At 51.8% G+C, this 25,858-nt stretch overlaps 1 protein-coding gene across 2 annotated transcripts in view; it reads left to right on the top strand.

Moving 5' to 3' along the window:
* Positions 1 to 25,858, top strand: part of DNPEP (aspartyl aminopeptidase) — a 381,605-nt gene that overhangs the window by 201,003 nt on the left and 154,744 nt on the right. For both annotated transcript variants that reach the window (XM_086954396.1, XM_086954397.1), the window contains exon 5: positions 13,532 to 13,657. In XM_086954396.1, the coding sequence (XP_086810522.1) occupies positions 13,532 to 13,657 (126 nt within the window). The remainder of the gene's footprint in view (positions 1 to 13,531; positions 13,658 to 25,858) is intronic.

The following is a 25,858-nucleotide window of genomic DNA, read 5'->3' as shown; positions in this document are numbered from 1 at the left end:
CGGGTCGCGGCAGCGCCAGCAGGTCCCAACGAAGATGGTAGTTACAACGGGTCGCGGCAGCGCCAGCAGGTCCCAACGAAGATGGTAGATTGCAGAGGACCGCGGCAGCGCCAGCGGCAGGACGACAGTTCACAAGGCAGGGCTGCGGCAGCGCCAGCAGTCCGTCAAGGATGAGTTCTTCTCGGTGTCTCTCGACTCCAGGATACAACTGCCTTCCTGCTGTGGAGCTGCCTCAGTTATAGGTCTGGCGCCCTTTGATGTCCGGACCCTCGCACTTGGAGGTCGGGAGGTCCGGGATGAGGGAGTCCAGACACCCAGCAGGGGGGTGGAGCCAGTGCCGTGGAGGCTGGGGGCGATCGGCACCTGGCGGGGGAGAGCCATCGACACTTCTTCCTCCCATTGACCTGCCAAGTGGTCCGTTCACCTCCTGGTGGATGGTGGTGCCGGGCTGTCGGGGCCTGGCCAGGCCCAGGGTTGGGGTCGAGTTGAGGCCACGCGGCCTCGTGGTGCAGTGTCCAAGATGGCGGCCGGGCAATGGGGCTGACGGTGGCCCGGGACAGTAATACAGAGATGTCCGGGAGCGGGAGTCCCGTAGGGGACGGTTTGCGAGTTGCTTCTGTGGGTAGCACCGGGAGAGCCGGTGCCCGGGCCCTGTCGGGCGGGGAGGGAGCGAGCCCTTCATGTGGCCTGTCCAACAGGACACTGTGCCGCCCAAGCAGAAACCGGCGAAGGCGCAAGCGCCGATTCACTTCACGCTGCCGCCAAGGACGGCGCCGAATGTTTTCACTGCGAAACCGGGGGTCGGAGTGCCCTTGAAGCAGGTTTCGACGCCGAAGGCATCATTGGTGATTCCAAAGCCACGGCTCCAACCACTAGCAGAGGAGGAGCGTCGAGAGGTCATCATCGACGCCAACACAGGCAAGCTCTCTCTCCTTAAATGGAAAATCACCCCAGAGCCAGTGTTGGAGTATTTCCACATTCCCCTTAAAAAGAAGTTGGACTCTGCGGGTGCATCTGCCCCTGTGGAGCCTGCATCTCCACAAGGTCGGGAGCCCTCACCCACTCATTCTATCGCTGGAGAGGGGGACGGAGATGAAGAGGATGAGTATGCTTATCCAGTTTACTCAGACCCAGAAGATGTCAATGAGCCATGGTCTGCCGGGGGCGATCCTGAGGACCCTCATTCGGGACATGAGCCACAGCTTTTTGCTGCAAAGACTTCCCCAACGGAGGACTCCGCAGCCTTCAACGCTCTCATTGAAAGAGCTGCAGCCAATCATGACGTAGACCTCCATGCAGACCCAGTGGATGTCGATTTCCTTTTTAACACTTTCTCAGTGGCTGAAAAAACTGTCAAGACATTGCCAATGCTCAAAGGCGTGCTCAAACATGCACCAGAGGTTTTCAAGGAGCCCACCCGTGCAAGAGTCATCAATCCTCGCATTGACAAGAAATACAAGGCAGCGCCCACTGACCCAACGTACATCAAGGGACAGTTGCCACTAGACTCTTTGGTTGTCTCCAACGCACGTAAACGAGCCAACTCGCAAACCACGGGTGATGCTCCTCCCCCTGACAAGGAATCAAAGGTGTTTGAGGCATCAGGGAAACGTATTGCTGCGCAGGCAGCCAATATGTGGCGCATATCAAACACGCAGGCGCTACTTGCACGCTACGATAGGGCACACTATGACACCCTAGAAACACTTCTACAGCACTTGCCAGATCAGTATAAGGAGGCTGCTGAAATGCTGATTCAAGAGGGGAAACTTATTACTAATGCCTCCATCAAGTGTGCTCTAGATGTGGATGATACCGCCTCGCGAGCGATAAATACTAGCGTTCTGCTGCGCCGGCATGCATGGCTCAGAATATCAGGCTTTAAACCAGACATTCAGACTACCATCCTTAACCAAACAGTAAATCCAGACCACCTGTTTGGGCCAGAAGTGGATGCCACCCTCGAAAAAATGAAAAAAGACACGGACACTGCTAAATCTATGGGTGCCCTGCAGTCCCAGCAGTTTCGGGGTGGTTCCTTTCGCCGCTCCAATCACAGAGGCACCTCAAGGGGTCAAGCGTCACAATCCACACAATTCTATAAAACTAACACCCAATCCTCATATACCAACAAGGGTAGGGGTGGATACCGTGGCAACAACGTCAAGGACAGAGGACGTGGAAATAACAGCTCCAGGTCCTCCACCGCCAGCAAACAGTGACGCCTTGTCACTGCCCCCCGACCACACAACACCGGTCGGGGGGAGACTCCAGCAGTTCCTGCCCGTGTGGAGGTCCATCACCACGGACAGGTGGGTCAAATCTCTTATTCAGTACGGTTATTGTCTGGAACTCACTTCCATTCCACCAAACATACCTCCAAAGAACCGTCCTATGTCCGGCGAGTACTTGCACTTGTTGCAGCATGAAGTTCAAGTCATGCTGCAAAAAGGGGCACTAGAGCTCGTTCCACTGCAAGAAAGGGGAACAGGGGTTTACTCCCTGTACTTTCTAATCCCAAAAAAGGACGGATCTCTCAGGCCCATCCTAGACCTCAGACCTCTCAACTCGTACATTCTGTCAGAGCATTTTCATATGCTTACTCTGCAACAGGTTCTCCCACTGCTTCAGCAAGGGGACTTCCTGGCAACTCTGGACCTCAAGGATGCATATTTTCACATTCCCCTGCATCCTTCACACAGAAAGTATCTAAGGTTCACCATTCAAAACCAGCACTACCAGTTCAAGGTTCTGCCCTTTGGGGTCACCACGGCGCCCAGGGTCTTCACAAAGTGCCTGGCGACAGTGGCGGCGCATCTAAGACGTCAGAACATCCATGTCTACCCCTATCTGGACGACTGGCTCATTCAAGCAAAGTCGCACAAGCAGTGCGCCGACCACGTGTCCCAAACCATTCACCTTCTGCACGATCTGGGATTCTCACTGAATTACCCAAAGTCCCATCTCCAGCCCGCTCACATACGACAGTTTCTGGGCGCGACCATAAACACTCTGGCGGCTACAGCACAGCCGAATTCAGTGAGGATGAACAGCATTCAATCGCTGATTCAAAAATTCAGACCTCAATACTCACTTCCAGCACAAGTGTTCATGCAGTTGATCGGCATGATGGCCTCCTGCATCTCCATTGTCCCGCACGCAAGACTACATATGCGTCCGCTTCAGGAGTGCTTGGCACGTCAGTGGACTCAGGCTCATGGCCAATTAAAAGACCTAGTGTTGGTGAGCGGTCGGGCATACAACTCTCTGCATTGGTGGAGTCCACAAAACCTCTCCACAGCTGTCTCATCTGGCTCAGAGCATGTGGAAGTGGGCCATTCAGAGGAACATCTTCCTCATGGCAGAACACCTCCCAGGCAAGGACAATCAGATGGCGGACCTGCTCAGCAGGCACAGCCACCAGATGCACGAGTGGGAGATACATCCATCAGTACTCCAGCCGTACTTTCAGACATGGGGTCATCCAGAAATAGACCTGTTCGCCACAAGGGAGAACGCAAAATGCCGAAGCTTCGCCGCCAGGTTCCCACACCCACAATCGCAGGGCAATGCGATATGGATGAACTGGTCAGGCAAATTTGCGTACGCTTTTCCCCCAGCACCCCTGATACCGCTGGTGGCACGCAAGCTCAGGCAGCATTCGATGACTCTCATCCTGGTTGCTCCAACGTGGGCTCGCCAACCATGGTACACCACGTTTCTGGAACTGTCCGTGGTACCGCATCAAAGGCTTCGTCTCACACCCAGCCTTCTGACGCAGAGCCATGGTGACATTCAGCACCCAGATCCGCAACAGCTCAACCTGGCGATCTGGCTCCTGAAGTCCTAGAATTTGGCTACCTTAACCTTCCTCCGAATTGCATGGACATCATTCGGGAGGCAAGAAAGCCCACTACTAGAGCCTGTTATGCGGCCAAATGGAAGCGGTTTGTCATTTATTGTGCAAACCACAACATCAATCCACTAGATGCTTCCATTCAGAACATCATCTGTTACCTGTTTCATCTGTACCAGTGTAATTTGGCATATACTTCCATCCGCATTCACCTGTCTGCAATGGCCGCATACCTCCAAAATAGACAGCACCTTTCACTTTTCAAGGTCCCTGCTATCAAGGCTTTTCTGGAAGGACTCAAAAGGGTCATTCCACCGCGGACCCCTCCAGCTCCAGAGTGGAACCTCAATGTGGTTCTTACAAGACTGATGGGTCCTCCCTTTGAGCCACTACATTCCTGCGAACTTCAGTTCTTGACTTGGAAGGTGGCTTTCCTAGTAGCAATTACATCGCTACGGAGAGTTAGTGAGCTGCAGGCCCTCACAATCCAGGAGACATTCTTCCAGGTTCATGCTAACAGGGTAGTGCTCCGCATTAACCCTAAATTTCTACCCAAGGTAGTGTCTCAATTCCACATAAACCAAACAATTGAGTTGCCAGTGTTTTTTCAAAATCCTGAGTCACTGGCGGAGCGGATGCTCCACACCCTTGACGTCAAAAGGGCCCTGATGTATTACATTGACAGGACCAAGGATTTTAGAAAGACTAAGCAGCTTTTCGTTGCCTTTGCGTCACACCACAAAGGTAACGCTATTTCCAAGGCTGGTATTGCTAGGTGGATCGTGAAATGTATTCAAATCTTATGCAAAAGCAAAACAAACTCTTACAATTCCACCAAGAGCCCACTCCACCAGAAAGTTGGGGGCCTCTATGGCCTTCCTTGGAAACATTCCCTTAGAGGACATATGTAGAGCAGCCACATGGTCTACCACACATACATTTACAAAACATTGCTGTGTAGACGTGCACTCCAAACAGTAGGCAGCTGTAGGGCAGGCTGTTCTCAAGACACTTTTCCAAACTGCTGCAGCTGGCACGGGCGGCCGCCGCTAATGGAGGGACTGCTATGTATTCTATGCACAGATATGAATTCAGCAGCCCACATGCCTCGAACCGAATATGCTACTTACTAGTATGCATCTGTTCTTGGCATGTAGGGCTGCTGACATTCATATCGCCCGCCCTCCTTCCCGGCGCCTGTAGCAGCTGCAGTGTTTACATGCATTTCATGCCATGGTCATCACTCACAATGTTCACTCCATCTCTGCCACAATGGCTAAAAACAATCTGGGGATGGAGTCGATGTCCATGCGCACTGTAGTCCAGGGGAGGAGCCACCTATCTCGTGATACTTCGAAGACTCTTCCAGGACAACAATGTGCAATCATCCGGACCCAACACTAGGCGGCGATCTATGCACAGATATGAATGTCAGCAGCCCTACATGCCAAGAACAGATGCATACTGGTAAGTAGCATTTGCATTACTAGCCCACCTTTGGGCCTGCCTGTTATGCTGCTCGCAGCTGGAATAAAAAATGTTTTGTATCCTAATAAATGAAGCTCTGTTGTGACCATGACTCCTGGAGACAAATTATTTTGTAACATTCTAAGAAGTTTTGAGCCGTCCCATCCTCAATCTTGGAGCGCAGGCCCGCTACGTTCCAAAAGAGGATGGGTATGGGGTGTGTGTCATCTTTTGAAGCTGCTACTTCTATGGGTGCCAGGGGAGTGCTTATTTTTGGAGTGCGGGGGGGTAAATAAAAGTTAATAGGTTCAGTTTCCGTTGATGGTCAATCAACCATTTCAAGTCCACTGAATCTATTAGTCAACTGAATATTATACCACGGTTCCCAGCGGGGCGGCTCTCTATGTGTCGTCCTCTGTATATGAGGCCTCCAATCTTCCCAACCTCCGCCCTGGTAACGTGATCCCACTGGATGCCAAAAATTATCTTGCTCATAATGTCTGGGGCCCCCATAATATCTGGTATTTGAAAAATCGACCTGTCGGGGAGCTGGTGCAGCCCATGGAGGGTCATAATCCTAGGAAAAGCCATTTAATTGTCTGAAAGGATAAAAGAAAGAAAGTGGTTTGACACTGATACCTCTGTTTGCATTCATGTCTTCCCAGGAGCAGATATAATCTGCTATGCGGGGGTCTTCAAGGGTAATCACGATGCAATCCCCTGGGATTGTTTTTCTGGTTTTACCCACCCATGGTGTTCTACGTACTGACCGGATCCTTCCATGCCAAGTTGAAGGCTTGGGACGATTGGTCTGTAGCCAATGTTGTGCCTTGTTTTTCAGTGACCACCCGGGTTCCTCATTGTGGTCCGCTAGCTCTGGGACGCCAGTCATGACCACTACATAGGGGGAAGCCTCGGGTGGCAAATCAATAGGAAATCTGGCCTCCCCGGAAGTCCTAGAAGTATTTCTATTAGCTTTTGGAACCGGGGGATTAGGGGCCAAGGATTGAGGCACCGGCGTTTTAGATGTTACTTTGTTAATAGTCTTGTTGGCTACCACTAAGTTTGGCGCGGGTGTGGTTGGTGGCTGTGGGTTTCCCTGTGGCCGGGTAGTAGGTGCCTTGATAATTGGATTTGGTGTACTCTTGGTAGTCGGCAGGGTAGGAGTTACAGCCTGGGGTACGTTCTTTTGAGCAATTATTGATTTCGAAGGTGCATTTGCAGGCTTTGTGAGAAGTTGTTTTTTGTTAATATTGCCCCCTGTTCTTTGGACCCCTGCTAGTTGGTTATGTTGTTGGGGTTTAACAAGCTTTGATATCTGTATCTCCAACTGTGCTAAAGTTTGTTTTACTGGTAGTAGGGATAGTTTAAAAAGATCGGCAATCTTATTTAACAACTGTGAATTATCATCACCGTCGCATGATCCCTTGTTGTCCAGGAAAGGGGTCTGGGAATACAGATTAACGGGGGTGGGGGTTTCATGCTCGATATGATGGATTAGCGCAGAAGCTACTAAATGTTCTGCTCAAGGGGGTAAGTCCTGTGGGGCGCTAGGAATATAGTCCGTCATATTAGAGGTAGGGTTTTTTTGATCGTTCTTTCTCTTACTTATCGCGCCCTCCCTCCTTCCCCTTGCTTGGATTCTTTCCAGAGAAGTCGTTTGTGAGGGGGTTTGAGGTACTAATTCGGGAGTTCTTTCTAAATCAGTGCTTAGCTGTGAGTCTGCAAGCTGGGACACAGATAAATCCACTATATTAGGCAAACTACATCTCTCACGACTCGCCCTCACCCCTTCATTGATGTTCCCTACAACTGGTGTTCTAGCATCAGCCAAGTTACCCAGGGAAGATCTTTTGGCAAATGCTAGATCTAGGGATACCCTTTCTTCTATCAATGATATGCTTTGGTCTATGAATGTATTCGCCTTAGTTATGATATCGTCCATAGGACCAAGCAATTTGCCCACGCTACCCGGAGCCTTCGTTTTATTTCCTCTAGTCACCACCATTTTGCCTAGAGAGTGTAAAAGGGAAACAAAAGTGATACTAACATAAAAAGGGGGTGGCCCAGTCCAGTCTCGCCAGTCCTCGATCGGCCTCAAACGGCCCGCCCTTTGCCCGGGCCTAGCCCCGGGCGCTCCCGCGCAGCGGTACTAGATAGTTATATTTATATGGTCAGTGTGAGAGGGGCGGAGCATGCAGGGAGAGCGGCCCAGGTGCAGGCAATTGGGTCTGGCGGGCGCTCCTGGGACTTGGAGTCCTGCGCCCGCAACTCGCTCGCAGCCCTGCACAATGCAAACACACACAGTTGCAGCCTCAGGCGAAGGGTGACTAACTCCACAAGCAGGCTTCGCTTCGCTGGTGTCAATGATGATAAAAGCCCCCACACGAAGCGGGACCCGTGAAGCGGGTTCCGCGAGCAGCAGCGGCAAACACAGGGAAAGATTCAGCAGCACTGGATCATAGCGGGGTCACGAAAATAAGCGTCCCAACAATCATCCAGGGGCAAAGGTTTTTAAAATCCGATGGTGGGGAGGAGCATGCAGGGAGAGCGGCCCAGGTGCTGGCAATTGGGTCTGGCGGGCGCACCTGGGACTTGGAGTCCTGCGCCCGCAACTCGCTCGCAGCCCTGCACAATGCAAACACCCACAGTTACAGCCTCAGGCGAAGGTGACTAACTCCACAAGCAGGCTTCGCTTGTGTCAATGATGATAAAAGCCCCCACACGAAGCGGGACCCGCAAAGCGGGTTCCGCGAGCAGCAGCGGCAAAAACAGGGAAAGATTCAGCAGCACTGGATCATAGCGTGGTTTCCAAAGGACAAAGGTGTTAGTGTGTACGCAAACAAATATTCATAGGTAGCAGCGATTGTGCCGATGATCGACATCCACATGAAACTTCACAGTGTCTGTCTCCATATACTTAGCAATCTAACTCTCCCAGCCTAGGCGCGCTGCTTTCATGGTCCTGAATGAGAGAAGTGTAGCAGAACTGCCGGGTAGAACTAATGCGAAGACACAGCTCCTTTTGAAGGGAGCCCCTGCTTCGCCGTTGGGGTCCTCTTGGTTTGTCCTTCTTTGAGGAAGCCCCAGTGCTTGCAAAGTTGCGCAGCCTCTGTGTGCCATGCTTGACGCGGTCCCTGGCTTGATATTTTGCACCACCTATTGGCTTCTTTGCCAACTGAGTGTAATTGTTTTCTGTTGTACCCCCTGTGGATGAGAGATGATACTCCAGTATTTCTGGTCAATTCTTATCAGTTTCTTCACCTCTTGAATTCCCCGAGCGCTGCACTGGATCTGGAACTTTCCACCTATTGCTCTAAACTATGGGTGGCCGTGCCATCGAGGCCGATGAAACCGAGCCCCACCCTGCGCTCCTGTGTCCTTTCTTTCCAAATACCATGGGTATGAAGCTCTGCTCCGAAAACTTTTCTCAGTGGTATAATTTTAAGACTTTCGGTATTCACAGAAGGCATTTAGGAGTCCTAAAGTTAGGACTACTAACTTCTGTGAATACCGAAAAGAGTAAGTGCTTTCTGTGAATAACAAAATAGTAGTAAGTTTAGGATTGAGTCTTAAGTTCATTCTGTGAATCGGGCCCACAGTTCCAAATAAATCAGAAATGCTTTCTCTCGATTCTGGATGGATAGGATGTGCTGAGAACCACTCTAGTTACTACAGACAGTGTGGGTCACTGCCATAAGCACCGGTGTGGTAACTGGGCCTCATGCCTGAATGTGCGCCACAGGTTTTTCTGGGGATGTGCAGGCTTAGATCATGGTCATGTGATTGGACGGCTCCAGGCTTTTGGAAGACAAAGACAAAGATTTCCTCAGGTGCCAGACTAGATCATTCACAGACCCTGCACCAGTGCACGCATCCACAGACCTTGCACCAGTGCACGCATCCACAGACCCTGCACCAGTGCACGCATCCACAGGCCCTGCATGTCCCTGCACTAGTGCTCACATCCACAGACCTTGCACGTCCCTGCACCACTGCACGCATCCACAGACCCTGCACCAGTGCACGCATCCACAGACCCTGCACCAGTGCACGCATCCACAGACCCTGCACCAGTGCACGCATCCACAGACCCTGCACCAGTGCACGCATCCACAGACCCTGCACCAGTGCACGCATCCACAGACCCTGCACCAGTGCACGCATCCACAGGCCCTGCACCAGTGCACGCATCCACAGACCCTGCACCAGTGCACACATCCACAGGCCCTACACGTCCCTGCACCAGTGCACGCACCCACAGACCCTGCACCAGTGCACGCACCCACAGACCCTGCACCAGTGCACGCACCCACAGACCCTGCACCAGTGCACGCACCCACAGACTCTGCACCAGTGCACGCATCCACAGACCCTGCACCAGTGCACGCATCCACAGACCCTGCACCAGTGCACGCATCCACAGACCCTGCACCAGTGCACACATCCACAGACCCCGCACCAGTGCACGCATCCACAGACCCTGCACCAGTGCACCAGTGTACGCATCCACAGACCCTGCACCAGTGTACGCATCCACAGTCCCTGCACCAGTAAACGCATCCACAGATCCTGCACCAGTACACGCATCCACAGATCCTGCACCAGTGCACGCATCCACAGACCCTGCACGAACCTGCACCAGTGCACGCATCCACAGACCCTGCACCAGTGCTCACATCCACAGACCCTGCACCAGTGCTCACATCCACAGACCCTGCACCAGTGCTCACATCCACAGACCCTGCACCAGTGCATGCATCCACAGACCCTGCACCAGTGCATGCATCCACAGACCCTGCACCAGTGCATGCATCCACAGACCCTGCACCAGTGCATGCATCCACAGACCCTGCACCAGTGCACGCATCCACAGACCCTGCACCAGTGCACGCATCCACAGACCCTGCACCCGTGCTCACATCCACAGACCCTGCACCAGTGCATGCATCCACAGACCCTGCACGTCTCTGCACCAGTGCACGTATCCACAGACCCTGCACGCCCCATCACCAGTGCACACATTCACAGACCCTGCACCAGTGCACATATCCACAGACTTTGCCCGTCCCTGCACCAATGCACACATCCACAGACCCTGCACGTCTCTGCACCAGTGCACGTATCCACAGACCCTGCACATCCCTGCACCAGGTCACACATTCACAGACCCTGCACAAGTGCACACATCCACAGACCCTGCACCAGTGCTCACATCCACAGACCTTGCACGTTCCTGCACCAGTGCACGCATCCACAGACCCTGCACCAGTGCACGCGTCCACAGACCCTGCACCAGTGCACGCATCCACAGACCATGCACGTCTCTGCATCAGTGCACGCATCCACAGACCCTACACAAACCTGTACCAGTGTACGCATCCACAGATCCTGCACCAGTGCACGCATCCACAGATCCTGCACCAGTACACGCATCCACAGATCCTGCACCAGTGCACGCATCCACAGACCCTGCACGAACCTGCACCAGTGCACGCATCCACAGACCCTGCACCAGTGCTCGCATCCACAGACCCTGCACCAGTGCATGCATCCACAGACCCTGCACCAGTGCATGCATCCACAGACCCTGCACCAGTGCATGCATCCACAGACCCTGCACCAGTGCACGCATCCACAGACCCTGCACCAGTGCACGCATCCACAGACCCTGCACCAGTGCACGCATCCACAGACCCTGCACCAGTGCACGCATCCACAGACCCTGCACCAGTGCACGCATCCACAGACCCCGCACCAGTGCACGCATCCACAGACCCTGCACCAGTGCAGGCATCCACAGACCCTGCACCAGTGTACGCATCCACAGACCCTGCACCATTGTACGCATCCACAGTCCCTGCACCAGTGCACGCATCCACAGTCCCTGCACCAGTGCACGCATCCACAGACCCTGCACCAGTGCACGCATCCACAGAACCTGCACGTCTCTGCACCAGTGCACGCATCCACAGACCCTGCACATCCCTGCACCAGTGCACACATTCACAGACCCTGTACCAGTGCATATATCCACAGACTTTGCCCGTCCCTGCACACATCCACAGACCCTGCACGTCCCTGCACTAGTGCACACATCCACAGACCCTGCACCAGTATACGCATCCACAGACCCTGCACCAGTGCACGCATCCACAGACCCTGCATGTCCCTGTACCAGTGCACACATTCACAGACCCTGTATTAGTGCACACATCCACAGACCCTGCACCAGTGCTCACATCCACAGACCCTGCACCAGTGCATGCATCCACAGACCCTGCACCAGTGCATGCATCCACAGACCCTGCACCAGTGCACGCATCCACAGACCCTGCACCAGTGCACGCATCCACAGACCCTGCACCAGTGCACGCATCCACAGACCCTGCACCAGTGCACGCATCCACAGACCCTGCACCAGTGCACGCATCCACAGACCCTGCACATCTCTGCACCAGTGCACGTATCCACAGACCCTGCACATCCCTGCACCAGTGCACACATTCACAGACCCTGCACCAGTGCACATATCCACAGACTTTGCCCGTCCCTGCACCAATGCACACATCCGCAGACCCTGCACTTCTCTGCACCAGTGCACGCATCCACAGACCCTGCACAAGTGCACACATCCACAGACCCTGCACCAGTGCTCACATCCACAGACCTTGCACGTCCCTGCACCAGTGCACGCATCCACAGATCCTGCACCAGTGCACGCGTCCACAGACCCCGCACCAGTGCACGCATCCACAGACCATGCACGTCTCTGCATCAGTGCACGCATCCACAGACCCTACACAAACCTGTACCAGTGCACGCATCCACAGACCCTGCACCAATGCACGCATCCACAGACCCTGCACCAGTGCTCACATCCACAGACCTTGCCCGTCCCTGCACCAATGCACACATCCACAGACCCTGCACGTCCCTGCACTAGTATACGCATCCACAAACCCTGCACCAGTGCTCACATCCACAGACCTTGCACGTCCCTGCACCAGTGCACGCATTCACAGAGCCTGCACCAGTGCACGCATTCACAGAGCCTGCACCAGTGCACGCATTCACAGACCCTGCACCAGTGCACGCATCCACAGACCCTGCACGTCCCTGTACCAGTGCACACATTCACAGACCCTGCAGCAGTGCACGCATCCACAGACCCTGCACCAGTGCACGCATCCACAGGCCCTGCATGTCCCTGCACTAGTGCTCACATCCACAGACCTTGCACGTCCCTGCACCACTGCAGGCATCCACAGACCCTGCACCAGTGCACGCATCCAGAGACCCTGCACCAGTACTCACATCCACAGACCTTGCAAGTCCCTGACCAGTGCACGCATCCACAGACCCTGCACGACCCTGCAGCAGTGCACGCATCCACAGACCCTGCATCAGTGCACATATCCACAGACCTTGCCCGTCCCTGCACCAATGCACACATCCACAGACCCTGCACGTCCCTGCACTAGTGCACGCATCCACAAACCCTGCACCAGTGCTCACATCCACAGACCTTGCACGTCCCTGCACCAGTGCACGCATTCACAGAGCCTGCACCAGTGCACGCATTCACAGACCCTGCACCAGTGCACGCATCCACAGACCCTGCACCAGTGCACGCATCCACAGGCCCTGCATGTCCATGCACTAGTGCTCACATCCACAGACCTTGCACGTCCCTGCACCACTGCACGCATCCACAGACCCTGCACCAGTGCACGCATCCACAGACCCTGCACGTCCCTGTACCAGTGCACACATTCACAGACCATGCAGCAGTGCACGCATCCACATACCCTGCACCAGTGCTCACATCCACAGACCTTGCATGTCCCTGCACCAGTGCATACAGCCACAGACCCTGCAGCAGTTCACACATTCACAGACCCTGCACCAGTGCTCACATCCACAGACCCTGCACCAGTGCACGCATCCACAGACACTGCACGTCCCTGCAGCAGTGCACGCATCCACAGACCCTGCACGTCCCTGCACCAGTGCAAGCATCCACAGACCTTCCACATGTCCCAGTCTGTGAACTCCTCTACACACCTCCGTGTCTGTCTATGAGCAGAGAGTGTAACACATGCACACATGGCTCTCTTTTGACGCCATGAGGCATCACTGCAGACGGCACAGATCTTCATCCTGTTTGATATCTTTGTGTCTCCGCCTCTCGTGTCTCCTCTGCAGGTGAAGAGGAAATCCAAGAAGAGCCAGTCGGGCTGCATCCAGGTGGGCGTGGAGTGCTACGGGGGCGGCATCTGGAACACCTGGTTCGATCGCGACCTCACTGTGGCAGGAAGGGTGATTGTGAAGGTGAGTGCTCCCTGCGCTGCCCCTCGTGCTCTGTGTGATTCTCCTGACCTCCAGATGTTCTTTGTGGTTCTCCTGACCTCCAGATGTTCTGTGTGGTTCTCCTGAGCTCCAGATGTTATGCATACTGCAGTGGTGCTCGTATGTCACTGGGGTTGTTTGTTGAGCTGACATTTGAGTGAGTGTTTTCGGGAGTGTTCAGAGATAGAAAAGCTGCTCTAAAGGGTAAGTGGTTGATGAAACTAAATCTGTATCGACCGTGATCCCAGGGCTTTGCAGGCTGTCCTCAGTCACTGCAGCTGCCTGCAGAGGGGCAGACACGGTCACTTGGGAAGGGGCCCAAGGCTCTGGTTTCAGTATGAATCCAGGAGAGCCCCTGTGGTGTGTTTGGGATGACGTCGAGGGAGCACGCATGCTGCTCAGGAGCTGCTGTACATGTATGTGACATGTGCACCCTGAAGCCCTGTGTTCAATGAGTGGACAGTGGGTGTCGGCAGTCAGAACCAAAGCCACGATTGCATGAAATTAAAGGGTGTTTGTGTTCTCCGCAAACTCAGGGGCCTGGAAGCTGGCTCCATAAGTCAAATCTGATCGCTGTGAAGCCTTAAAACACGAGCATCGTGACTATGAAGGAGTTTCCGTGACACCTCTTCTGTTGATGGAGAAGTGTGGCTTAATGGTTAGAGCGGCAGCGCCTGATGCAAAGGTCTGACCCGGGACCAGGGTTCAATTCCCGCCTCGGTGGGTCTTGGGCTCAAAATTCCACGGACCTGATCATTCTCGCCTCGGTGCCTATTCTAATCATGGGTCCCACTCTGCAACTCTGGGCAATAGCTTGCTTAATCTCCACAACGGCCCCCACAACGCTAAGGATGCCTGGCCTCCACCTTGGGGGTGCCCAGGAGTGGACGCCTCACAGGGAAAGCCAGGATGGGTTCCACAGCGGTATTCGTACAAGCGCCTTGAGACCCTTGCGGGTGAGTAGTGCGCTATACAAGTATTAATTTACATTTACATAAAAGTATCAATTTTTGATGTGTGCTGAAACGAAGGCTCTCACTCTGAGGTGTCATGTGTGGCAGAGCGAGGGGGTATCCCGAAACAGACCCGCGCCTCGTGCACAATCATGACATTAGACTGTGAAGGTAAGGTAAAGGTGATAGATGTAGGAAGAAGGCAATAATGGGGTGCATTGTAGTGTCAGGACATCTTTTCATCCAGAGCACGAGTTGAAGATTAGACAGGCTTGTGAGAGACTCGGAAAATGTGTCCGGAAGAGAAAGCTCAAGGTGTTTGTATAATTTGGTGGATTGCCACCAGCTCAGTAATGGCTCTTGCCTCTGCTCCCCTGGTGCACGCCTGCCCACTGTATTTAGAGATCTCCACCTGCCTGGCGTACATCCCTTAATAACAAGCATTGGCATAGCCAGTCGGTCTCGCCTTTGGGATCTTATATGTATTCAGCTCCGCAGCACATTCGCCTGGGTGCTGAAACATCAACTGTTCTTTAACATGGAGGGAAAGTAAGCACCAAACTGCGTGACACACCAGGTATGGGAACACATGGAGAGAAATATTGCCTTTCAGCGGGCAATGGTATAGTCCAAAGCTCTGTTTTTAACATAAAATCAGGGCCTTCAGTGGTCATATCACTGAAAATACAAGAATTATAAAAAAAATATTATTGTCTACGGGTGCTCGTGAAAGACTGTTTCTATGTCCTGGAAGCTAGAGAATGCTAAAGTGATTCTGGTATTTTACTGACCTCTGCTGGTCGTTTATAGTTAAATAGAGACAGTTGAACAGAAAAAAAGTCCCTAAGCGGAAGCAGACAAGTCCTATGGCTGATCTCCAGAGCCCACAAAGTACATACACATATAAGTACATAATAAAGTATATACAAGAGGTCTCGAATGATCAACCTAAAAAGGGATAGGGACGGCCCTTCAGTCACTGTGAATGTCAAGCTAGCTGTCATGGTTTTTAGCATTTGTTTCTGATAAAGACAACCTCAGTAGCCCTGACTGCAGGGAGTTTTTTCCTGTGCAGTTGGGTGGAAGGGGACGGGGAGGAGTGATTATTTCCATACCTGTTCTGTCATGCGTCACGTGGCTGGCCTGGGTGTGGAAGGCCAGTCACTGTCCCTGGGTGGTCCGGTGCGGGTGGGTGATCCGGCCAAGATCCCAAGATGCCAGAGGTGACTGAGGCTCAAGTGAAGGAGGGGGGCAGCAGGACCTCTACCTCTGAATGGGGCACGCTAACAGAAAAGATTGGCAGATGGGGCAGAAGATATTTCTTTTTGTCCTGGTATTGCCGCCAAAATAACTTGCTGCCAAAGAGGTAGAAACACAAGCTGCCGCGAACGTGGGATCTCTCTTCTAGAATGTATTCAGTACCTGGATAGGAATCCAAAGGGGCGTAATGTTCATCGGACGGGGAGGGACCTCGTAAGGTGTCCATACCGGAGTAAGAGATACCACAGTCCTACAAAGTAAGGTGGTACCTCCTGAGTCCACTTAGAACCGATCTAATTGCGTGGTAGGGGAATCCCCCAGAAATATACACCCACTACCAAACTGTGTAATCTGCAGGAAAACCATGATTAACCATAAGGATATTAAGAGCTACCTCTGGACAGAACACTTTAATCTCCTTACCGCCTTCCGAAGCAGGCTGCGAGCAGGGCAGTCGAACAATGTATGCACACCACCTGCTAGAGGAACCTTGTTGTGAGGATAAACTTGTACGGCTTCCATGTTTACCTTGGTTATCCTTGGCGATGTCTGGTCTGACCTGAGGATGGTATAGAAGTGGACCGCTTTAACCTGGTAGACTGCACAGTATGATATAGCAAACCCATAGATACTTGCTATCCGTAAACCACTCCCCTCAAACCCCCCCAGGGATGGACAGTATCTGCTCAACATTCTCCCGGAAACTCTCATAATCGCTGCCAGTTCGCCTGCAGCCCCCTGTACTGAAATAGAAAAGCTCCTGCGTAATCCTATGAGTGTCTGACTCCTTCGTTGTGTTTCAAGTTGAAAAGCTTGGAGATAGTTCAACTGTGGAAGTCCACTCAGATTCCTGACTTGTAACTGCTCCCATCTGAGCAAGGCAGATCCCCTGCACATCCACCGATTCACCAGTACTATCAATGCCGACTTGTTGAAGTGGAGCACTTGGCACATTCTGTCATGTTCTGGGTTCCCTGTGAAGGGTCCCATAACGATGGATAAAAGGAGTAGTGTAGGAGCAGGTATCATTCGGCGTATATCGTGCCATGTGTGCAAGCGTCAACATACAATTCTTACTGATTCCAAGAGCTGATAGTTTGTGTCATCACAAATAGGTCAGACAGCTTAGTGTTTGTTTGCTTGTGGCCCAAACAAGTTAGCAACTTGGCAAAGTATAATTTCAAACGTGGACATGCCAATCTGCCCTTTTTCAAGGTGCGTCTCTCGTTTTTCCATGCTTCCCTACCTCCATTATGTGCCCATACAAAGTGAACTTGACATTAAACATAAAACTGACATTTGGAACCTCTACCATTGTAATAATATAAAGGATTCCAACAGAAGTTAGAATCTAACCTATTCCAGCAAGTAAGGTTACATTTTTTTTTTTAAACAAATCTGTTTCTTGAAATTTTAAGGGGAACAAACGAAGAACAAGAGAAACAAGCGTCATCATATGTTGTATCAGTCGCTGAGCAGGTGGTGTAAGCTTACATGTTTTCCAGTGGTAGATGCAGACTGGGCACCATCTAATCAATAGGCATCAACGTACACAGAAGCTAATCCAGAACATAGCAAGCTGGAGGTGTCAAGTAGTCAATAAATATGTCTGATACATTTTAAAATACAGTTGTATAGGGGCCCGGGTCGACCCCGAGAATATCGGAACGATCCAAGTCACCCCTCTTGGCATGCCCCAGTGTTGACTAAAAAATAAAAGTCTTGAAATACATAAAGGCAGGAGAGGGGGGGTGCGGGGGAATTGCATGGAAGGGTGACAACGGGGAGGGCGGATGAGAAGGTGTAGTTTAGTCAGGAGCTAGCATCGAAAGAGAGGGCGCATTACTGACCAGTCCGAATGTCGGGAGAAAATGTCTGTGAGGTATCTCAGGCGGCATGGGATGAGGAGGTCCTCAAAGAGTTGGAGGCCTCGTAGTCTGGGGGTATAAAGGGTGTTTTCTATCTGAGAAAGGTGGTGGATTAGGGGTAGCAAAGTGCAATTGAATTTGATGTCTGTGTGCTTGAGGCGTGCGGTCCGTAGCTCCATTGCCATGACCTACATCTGTAGAAACCATGCGGAGATCGGGATGGGCGGTGGTTCCAATAGAGAGCAATAGTTTGTCTAGCTGCTCCTAACGTCTGGGCTATAATACGCCAATCAGAGAGTATCATGGCTGCTAGTTGAGTTGGTCTGATACCCAGTAGTATCACCATGGGGGATTTTGGTATGGGGAAGCCCACTGTATCCTTGGCTTTGGATGTGGCTTAGGACCTCCTTCCAAAACATTGCTACAAGCGGGCCCAGTACTGTAGGGGGGGGTCCTGCTCATGCAGGGCACATCCACACTTCGGACCGAGCACCCAGCCTTCAGGATGGAAAGGCCTGCTTTAGGGGTGACCTATAGGTTATAAGTGCAGTGATCTTTGATATAGGGAAGCCTATATCATTTGTAAGAGGTGCTAGCACCAGTTTACTCAGGCTGCAATGGCCGGCCTATAGTTAGTTTGAGTGGTCCCTCACGGGTGGTACAATACATGCTTCATCCCATGGGGGACCCCTGGTGCATCTATGCCCTGGGTACCTCAGTACCATATACTAGGGACTGTTAAGGGTACACCAGTGACCAATCTGGAATGTACTTACACACTTACCATACCAATTTATGTAGGGAGAAAGCACAAAGACTGGGTGTAGGAGAGTAGGGTCTGCAATCCTATGGTCACCCCCAATTTTTGCTTTTTGCTTCACTGGTTTACGACTTTCCCTGGCTGCGGGCCTGCTAATCAGACCCACAGCCTAGCTGTTCTCTCTCTAAATTGACAAGCATGTACCTTAGGTGCATTTACCAATTGGTACTGGGCCACCTTATCAGTCCCTGTACAGCATACCTTAGGTATCCAGGGCATAGGTGCACCCAGGGCCTACCAGGGGCTGAAGCATGTATTATGCCACCCCTGGCTGGCCAGCTAAACAGACACAACTGGCTGCACGACAGCTGGGGCAAGGTGGTGTAATCACCCTTTGCTTTAGATATAGTATCCCTATATTTAACCCTAAAATGGACACATATATTCCTATCAGTCACTCCTATGGCAGGCCTTATCAATCCTGAAGGCAGAGTGCTTGGAATTATGTGAGATCGTGCTCTGGCATGAGCTGAGCCCGTTTGCAGCTTGCGGAACCAAGTCCTAATAGCTGTTCCACGATAACGCTATACCATATACTCTTAAGTGCATTATGGACCTCGCGGTCAAATGCTAACTTTGGCATAGCATTATCAAAACATGTTGAGTAAGGTGTCATACGAATTGGAATACTAACCCCTCGCCAATTCTGGCGACGGGGTTAGCATTCCACCCTTCTAGAGGGACACGACATGTATGTAAAAGTTAACTCGAGCCTCAGCATCACAAAATGGATGCTGCCACCACAGACACAAGTCTGACCTCCTGCTGCTGGGAGTCCTTCCAGCGAGGGAGGCTCGGACAAAGGGTTTCCTGCCTTGGGAGGTGCTAGCACCACCCCAGACAGGATTTTGTGTATTAGGTAGGACAGGGCTGAAAGGAATGAGACATGCCTGGGGCACACAAGGTGTCCCTGTGCATACACCGGTCTGAACCAGTTCCTGGGGCACTCAAGCCCCAGAGCTGGCACCAGACCGGACAAAGGAAAGGGGGTGTTAGTACCCCCCTTCCTGGTCCCACCCAGAGGACGGATCTAGTCGTAGTGCAGCCCCCTTTAGCTGAATAAAGGTAGGAGCTGGTCCCATTCCAAATCAGATTAATCTTGACAACTTCCACGAAGAACTCTTGACCTTCGACCTCCTGAACATCAGAAGACTGAAGAATCTCCCCTATGGTCAGGGAGTGACCATCCTGCTTTGCGGGCACCATCAAGCTCCTGTGCGGTTTGCTGCAAGTCCTTCCATCCCGGAATCCGACGACCCAGCTCCACTAGACCCGGACCTCCAGACTCCTCTGACCTCTACCCACATCCACAGCACAGCTGAGACCCGTGGGTGCGACGAGCAACTTGGAGACGGCCATCTTGAGAAACCTGCACAGCGCTTCCAGCACGACCGCCGAGGGATCCTCGAGTGAGTGCATTGGGGTCTGAGAAGCCCCACACCGACGCAGCTCCTGCACCAAAGACCAGCCCCCCCAGCATCCACGAGATGTGCGTGGGGCCCTTTTGCCTGGTTGCTGCTTGTCCTGTTGTCTGGTCACTTGCCGGCTGGCTCGTGACCTCTGAGACGAAGACCCGAAGAATCCAACCCTGCTAGTCTGGTCCCCCAGACTGGCCCTTGCTTCCCTATGAAAGAGAAGCACCCCAGACCCTCCTGGTCCGCACCAGACGCCATCTTTGTTCCACCGCATGGCTTGCATTAGCCAAGGCCTGTTGACCAGATCGATGATCCAACACCGCCAACAGCAGCAGACTACGTGGGACAGCTCGTGCCTCCAGCCTGGTCGTCGAGAACAGCTCCTGGTCCGCGCAGCTACAGAGAGAAGTGTCCCGTCCTTCACCTGACTGCGGCGACATCATCTGGTTCCCTCCTGGTTCCAGCACCGTCACTGGCTAGTGACAGAGACTCTGTCCCCTTCCCTTTCAGGACTTCTCCTTCTAAGTTCCATCCTTGGAACCACCGGACTCCTCCATCTGGCTGCCTGCCAGCAACTCCTTGTTTCGAGCATCACCGGGATCAACGCAGCAAACCAGACGCAACTTTTGCCCTATGCACCCGCCGCCTGTGGGTTAAGTAACTAAAGCTTCTAGGTGCTGAAGTCTGTGTACACTATCCTAGTGTTCAGGTCCACTGTTGTTTTCCCTCCATCCAGCCGGGTTCGTCCGGAATCCGTAACTTTCTAACACTGTAGTATCCATAGACGTTGGTACGCATCCCGCGTGAGAGTTTCCACTCTGCACGTGAGTCCCGTGGGCCTCCTGCTCCTTACTTATCCAGTTTGTAGCGTAGTCCCAGCGATCCTCCCGCCTCTGGATCTCCTTACAGTATTTTCTTTCCTCACATTCCATTGTTCTGAGTATATGGTTTGTCGTGCCCCTAAGGCGCACTTGTAAATATTGTGCGAACTCGTATTTCCTTTGTAGTATTGTCATGTGCTTAGCCCTCTGACCTCATAAAGAGTTCAGAGGTGTATGTTAGTTAATAAATATCCTTTTATTTTCATAACAACCTGTGTGGTGTCCTTTCACTTGGTATTCAAGGGGTTATATGTGGTAAAACAGCTGGCTTCACATGCCAAAAGAGTTTAGCCTAAAGACTGCTTTTGTCCACGCTACTAGGATAGCTGGTCTATGAGGTTGACTTTACAACCAATCACCATAAGGGTTATTTGGACTGATACAAGGTGATCACTAGAACTAGTGAGCATCATATATCAGGCCAACTTCTCACACTGGGGTCCTGATTCGCAGGATCCCAGTCAGACTAGTCAGAAACAGCAAAGCACCAGGCAAAAAGTGAGGGTAACCATTAAAGCAGATCCTACTTTCCTACAGCTACGCATAGAGCCTTAAAGACAATGTGCTGCCTAAGTAGTAGCCAATGAAGTGTGCTGATGGCTCCTCTCACAGATTCAAATGTGGAATTTAGTTTTATTTCAAAAGTTTTTATTGGTTGTTTCCAAAAATAACACAAAAGGCATGTACATACAATAATAAAAACAAAGGAGCTATTGATGAGTACAATAAGAATGGCGACTGACTGTAGAAATAAAAAGAAATAAATGCATGGGCGATAATAGACATTAGGAGATCAATATGGGAATATGAGACAAACAGAAAGAAAAAGGATGCATGACAACAATCATATACATTGCATAGGTAGTATCAAAACAAGTACAGTGATCTGCAGGCATACACATACATTGAAGATGATGGGCCTATTGGCTTAGCACGTAGAGAGCGTGTAGGGCATAGTGAGCTAGAGTCGGCAGAGAACGTGTAGAGTCGTACTTAGCTGGAAACTAAGAAGTAGGTGGAAAGTTCAAGGAGGTTTGTGTGCGCTGAAATAGTTATCAAAAGTGACCCACATTGGTCTGTGAGGAGAGCGCCGTGGAGTATTTTGGATTGAAATGTTATCAATTTAACCAACATTTAAAAGAGGCTTTGCGAGTGTCCTTCCAGTTGTTAAGAACAGTTTTTACCTCAGCAGTGAGGAGTAGGTCCAGTAGGGCCCTATCATTATCTGTGAGAGAGCTGGATCTCAGAAACCCGAATACCAAGGATGAAAGCTCCCTGGTGGGAGAGAAGGGGAAGACATTAGAGAGAAAGGCGAATATTTATTCCCAATAGGGTACAACGCATACACGTTGAAGTAAAAGGTGTTCTAAATCTCCGACCTTGTCGTTACAGTTCTAGCAAGTTGCAGTTTCCCTATTATTGTGTGAGAAGAGACGCGCCGGGGTCCAGAAAGCTTTATGGAGAAGCCAAAACTTCATCTGGGAGAGTGTAGGGCTTATTTTGTGCCTCGTAGTCGATTCCCAGGTTTTGGACCAATCCAAATCTGAAATTGGTAAAGAGGAGTGAGATTCCCAGAACTGTGTGAGATGTTTATTGAGGTTAGAGCAGGGTTCTTCAAACTGTGGGGCGCGCCCCCCTGGGGGGGCGCGGCACCATCCCAGGGGGGGCGCAGCTCCACTCCGATCTTCCCTTTGTAGAGACTCTGTGAGGGCAGGCGATTTCCGTCCGAGTGGGGCTGCAGGGGCCTAAGAGCTGAACAAAGCTCATTAGCATGCGAATGATCTCTTAAAGAGGTGTGAAGTGCTCGGGTGCGGCTGCCCGGCAGAGTGTGTGCGTGCCCAGAAGCTGTGTCAGCCCGGGCACACACAGGCATGGTGAGATGAAGAGGGAGAGGGAGGAAGGAGACAGAGACAGACAGACAGAGCTGCAATTAGAAGTTCATTTGGACCCATATCAAAGGATTCTTTATAATAATCACTAACATATGAAATGTTCACTTTGGCGGCTTTAAAAACGATGGTAGAATGGCGGAGTATATGTATATAACTCTAGAGTTAGCTTGTGCGTGTTACCAGTTGAACACTGGTTTCATTACAAGTGGCTGCTTTATAAGTCCATGATATTTTTTATTTTCACGCCTTCACTCTCCTGGATATGTATTTGTCTTTAGATGCACCTTAACATGAATGGCCACAATCATGCTTCGATTTGTATTTCCAAAATAATTTAGTAAAAAAAACATAAAAAATTGCTATGTAACATGATTTTGTTCTCAACAAAGAATTACAACACAAAAAAATGTGCTAAGTATTGGCAATAGAGTATGATACATTGCGTGTGAAGCAGGTTGGAATGGAAGAGCACTACATATCCTATAAGTGTTGGCCATTGGCTGCTGAGGAGGGAGACAGGCAGACAGAGGGAGAGCGAGGGAGGCAGAGTGAGGGGGAGAGACAGAGGCTGACAGAGCGAGAGCGAGGGAGGCAGCGCGAGGGAGAGAGAGGGAGACTGAGGCAGACAGGGAGAGCGAGGGAGAGTGAGGGAGGGAGACATGCAGACAGAGGGAGAGCGAGGGAGGGAGACAGGCAGACAGAGGGAGAGCGAGTGAGGCAGAGTGAGGGAGAGCGAGGGAGAGCGAGGGAGACAGAGTGAGGGAGAGCGAGGTAGACAGAGCGAGAGCGAGGGAGGCAGAGTGAGAGAGAGCGAGGGAGACAGAGGGAGAGCGAGGGAGGCATAGCGAGGGAGACATAAGGAGAGCGAGGGAGACAGAGGCAGCTAGAGAGAGAGCGAGGGATGTCGGGTGGAGCCGGCCACCAGACGTCCGTTATGTTGCCATGTGGGTGAATAGATTTATGGGTGGAGTGGTGGATGTATGGGTGGAGTGATGGGTGGAATAGTGGATGTGTGGGTGACATGGTGGATGTATGGGTGGGGGGTGGATGGATGAGGGAGGGGATGGATGGATAGGTGAAGGGGATGGATGGATAAGTGAAGGGGTGGATGGATGGTGGGAGAGAGGATGGATGCATGAGTGGAGGGATGGATTGGAATGGATGGATGTGTGTATGGTTGGAAGGGTAGATGGATGGGTGGAGGGATGGATGGATCAGTGAAATGGTGGATGGATCGATGGGGGGGTGGATGGTGGACGAGTCGGTGGGTGGATGGATGAAAGAGGTGATGGATGGATGTATTGATGTATTGATGGGTGAAGGGGTGAATGAATGGATGGATGGATGAGTGAAGGGGTGGATGTGGGGATGGATGGGTGATTTAGGAGGGTGGATGGACGGGGGGATGGATGGAGGAGTGAAGGGGTGAGTGAGAGGTCAATGGATGGATTCATGAGTGGATGAGTGGGTGGATGGGTGAAGGGTGAATGGAGGGATGGGTGGCTGGGTGAGGGGGGAATGGAGAGAAAGGGGGAGGATGGATGAATGGATGAGTGAGGACATGGATGAATGATTGGCAGAGTGGATGGGCAGGTGTGTGCATAGATAGGTGAGGAGAGGAGCATGGAGATGGATGGGTCAGAGAGTGCATGCATGAGTGGAGGGAGGGTGGAGAGCGGGAGGGATGGATGGGTGGGTGGATGGATGAGTGGGGGGTTGAGTGGGTGGACGGATGAGTGACATGGGTGGATGGATGAGTGGGTGGGGGGATGGCTGGATGGGTGAGAGGGTGGGTGGTTGGATGGGTGAGTGAGTGAGTGGATGGGTGGAAGAGTGGATGGATGAATAGAGGAGTGGATGGATGGATGAATGGAGGAGTGGATGGATGAATGAATGGAGGAGTGGATGGATGAGTGGGAGGATAGCTTGGGTGAAGGGGTGAGTGGTTGGATCGATGAGTGGGTGGATGGATGGGTGGAAGAGTTGATGGATTGGTGAGGGGATGGATTGGGTGAAGGGATGGATGGATGATGGATGGATGGGTGAGGGGGTGGATGGAGGGATGGATGGGTGAGATGATGGATGGAGGGATGGATGGTGGATGGGTTTGCAAGTGGTTGAAGGGGTTTGAATGTGGATGGGGCACAGATGGAGGGAAGGAATGAATGGTGGGGGAGTTGGTGGATGACAAGGTGTACATGATGGATGGGGAGGGTTGTGATGACTTCCTTTGCCATGGAGGATTGTGTTTAAAGCTGTGTGGTACGCCTCTGTCGTTTCGCCACACCCACTCACAGGCCTGCAGTTTGCTAGGCACTCTTGTTGTGTTGAGCATTGTTTGCCGGATATGGCCCGTGGTGTGCGCGTTGCAGTCGATCATGTGGTGTGCCGGATTCCCGAGTTTTCGATTGGGTGGTGGGGGGGCCCAACATCTAGGGGAATTCAGCTGGGGGGGCTCAACCTGGAAAAGTTTGAATACCTCTGGGTTAGAGTGTTGTGGGCGCAGCAGCTTGTAGAACCAGGAGACCTGGTGACCAAGTTTATTGAGATTAACTAGATATTTCGGAAGAGAGGGAGGTTTTGAGGATAATTTTGCTTTGAAGATCGCTGCCTTAATACCGAAAAAGTTGTAAAACTCCAAATAGTCTAAGTCCTATTTGGATTGGAGTTCCTTGAAAGAGAGGGGATAAGAGTCAACAAGCAGTTGGTGCGGGAAGAAGATCCCCTTTTTAATCCATAGTTCATTGTGTAGCGGCTTCCCTTTGTAAAGTAGTGCACGATTATGCCATAGCGATTCCCAGTTAGAATGTCTTATACTTCTTTCTAGGAGTTTATCAATTTTCAACAAGGCAATTTTCTTATTCTGGAAGATGGATTTAGAGCAAGTGGCCGTGCTAGGATTTGCAGTTAGGACAGCCGCTGGAGCGAGGTCTGGTACAATTTGTAGTCCGCTAAGTTAACCCCTCCTAAAGATTTATCAAGGCGGTGTTTCCTTATACTAATCCTTGCCTTTTTCCCTTTACATAGGAACTTGGAAAGTAACGCGTCTAATTTGTGGTGAAAGTCCTGGGACAAGGTGAGAGGGAGCACTGTA

This window comes from Lissotriton vulgaris, chromosome 2_1 (assembly GCF_964263255.1).
Source record: "Lissotriton vulgaris chromosome 2_1, aLisVul1.2, whole genome shotgun sequence".
In the NCBI taxonomy this organism is placed as follows: Eukaryota; Metazoa; Chordata; class Amphibia; order Caudata; family Salamandridae; genus Lissotriton; species Lissotriton vulgaris.
Note: the sequence above shows the minus strand (reverse complement) of the source record. Positions and strands in the feature narration are given on the sequence as shown.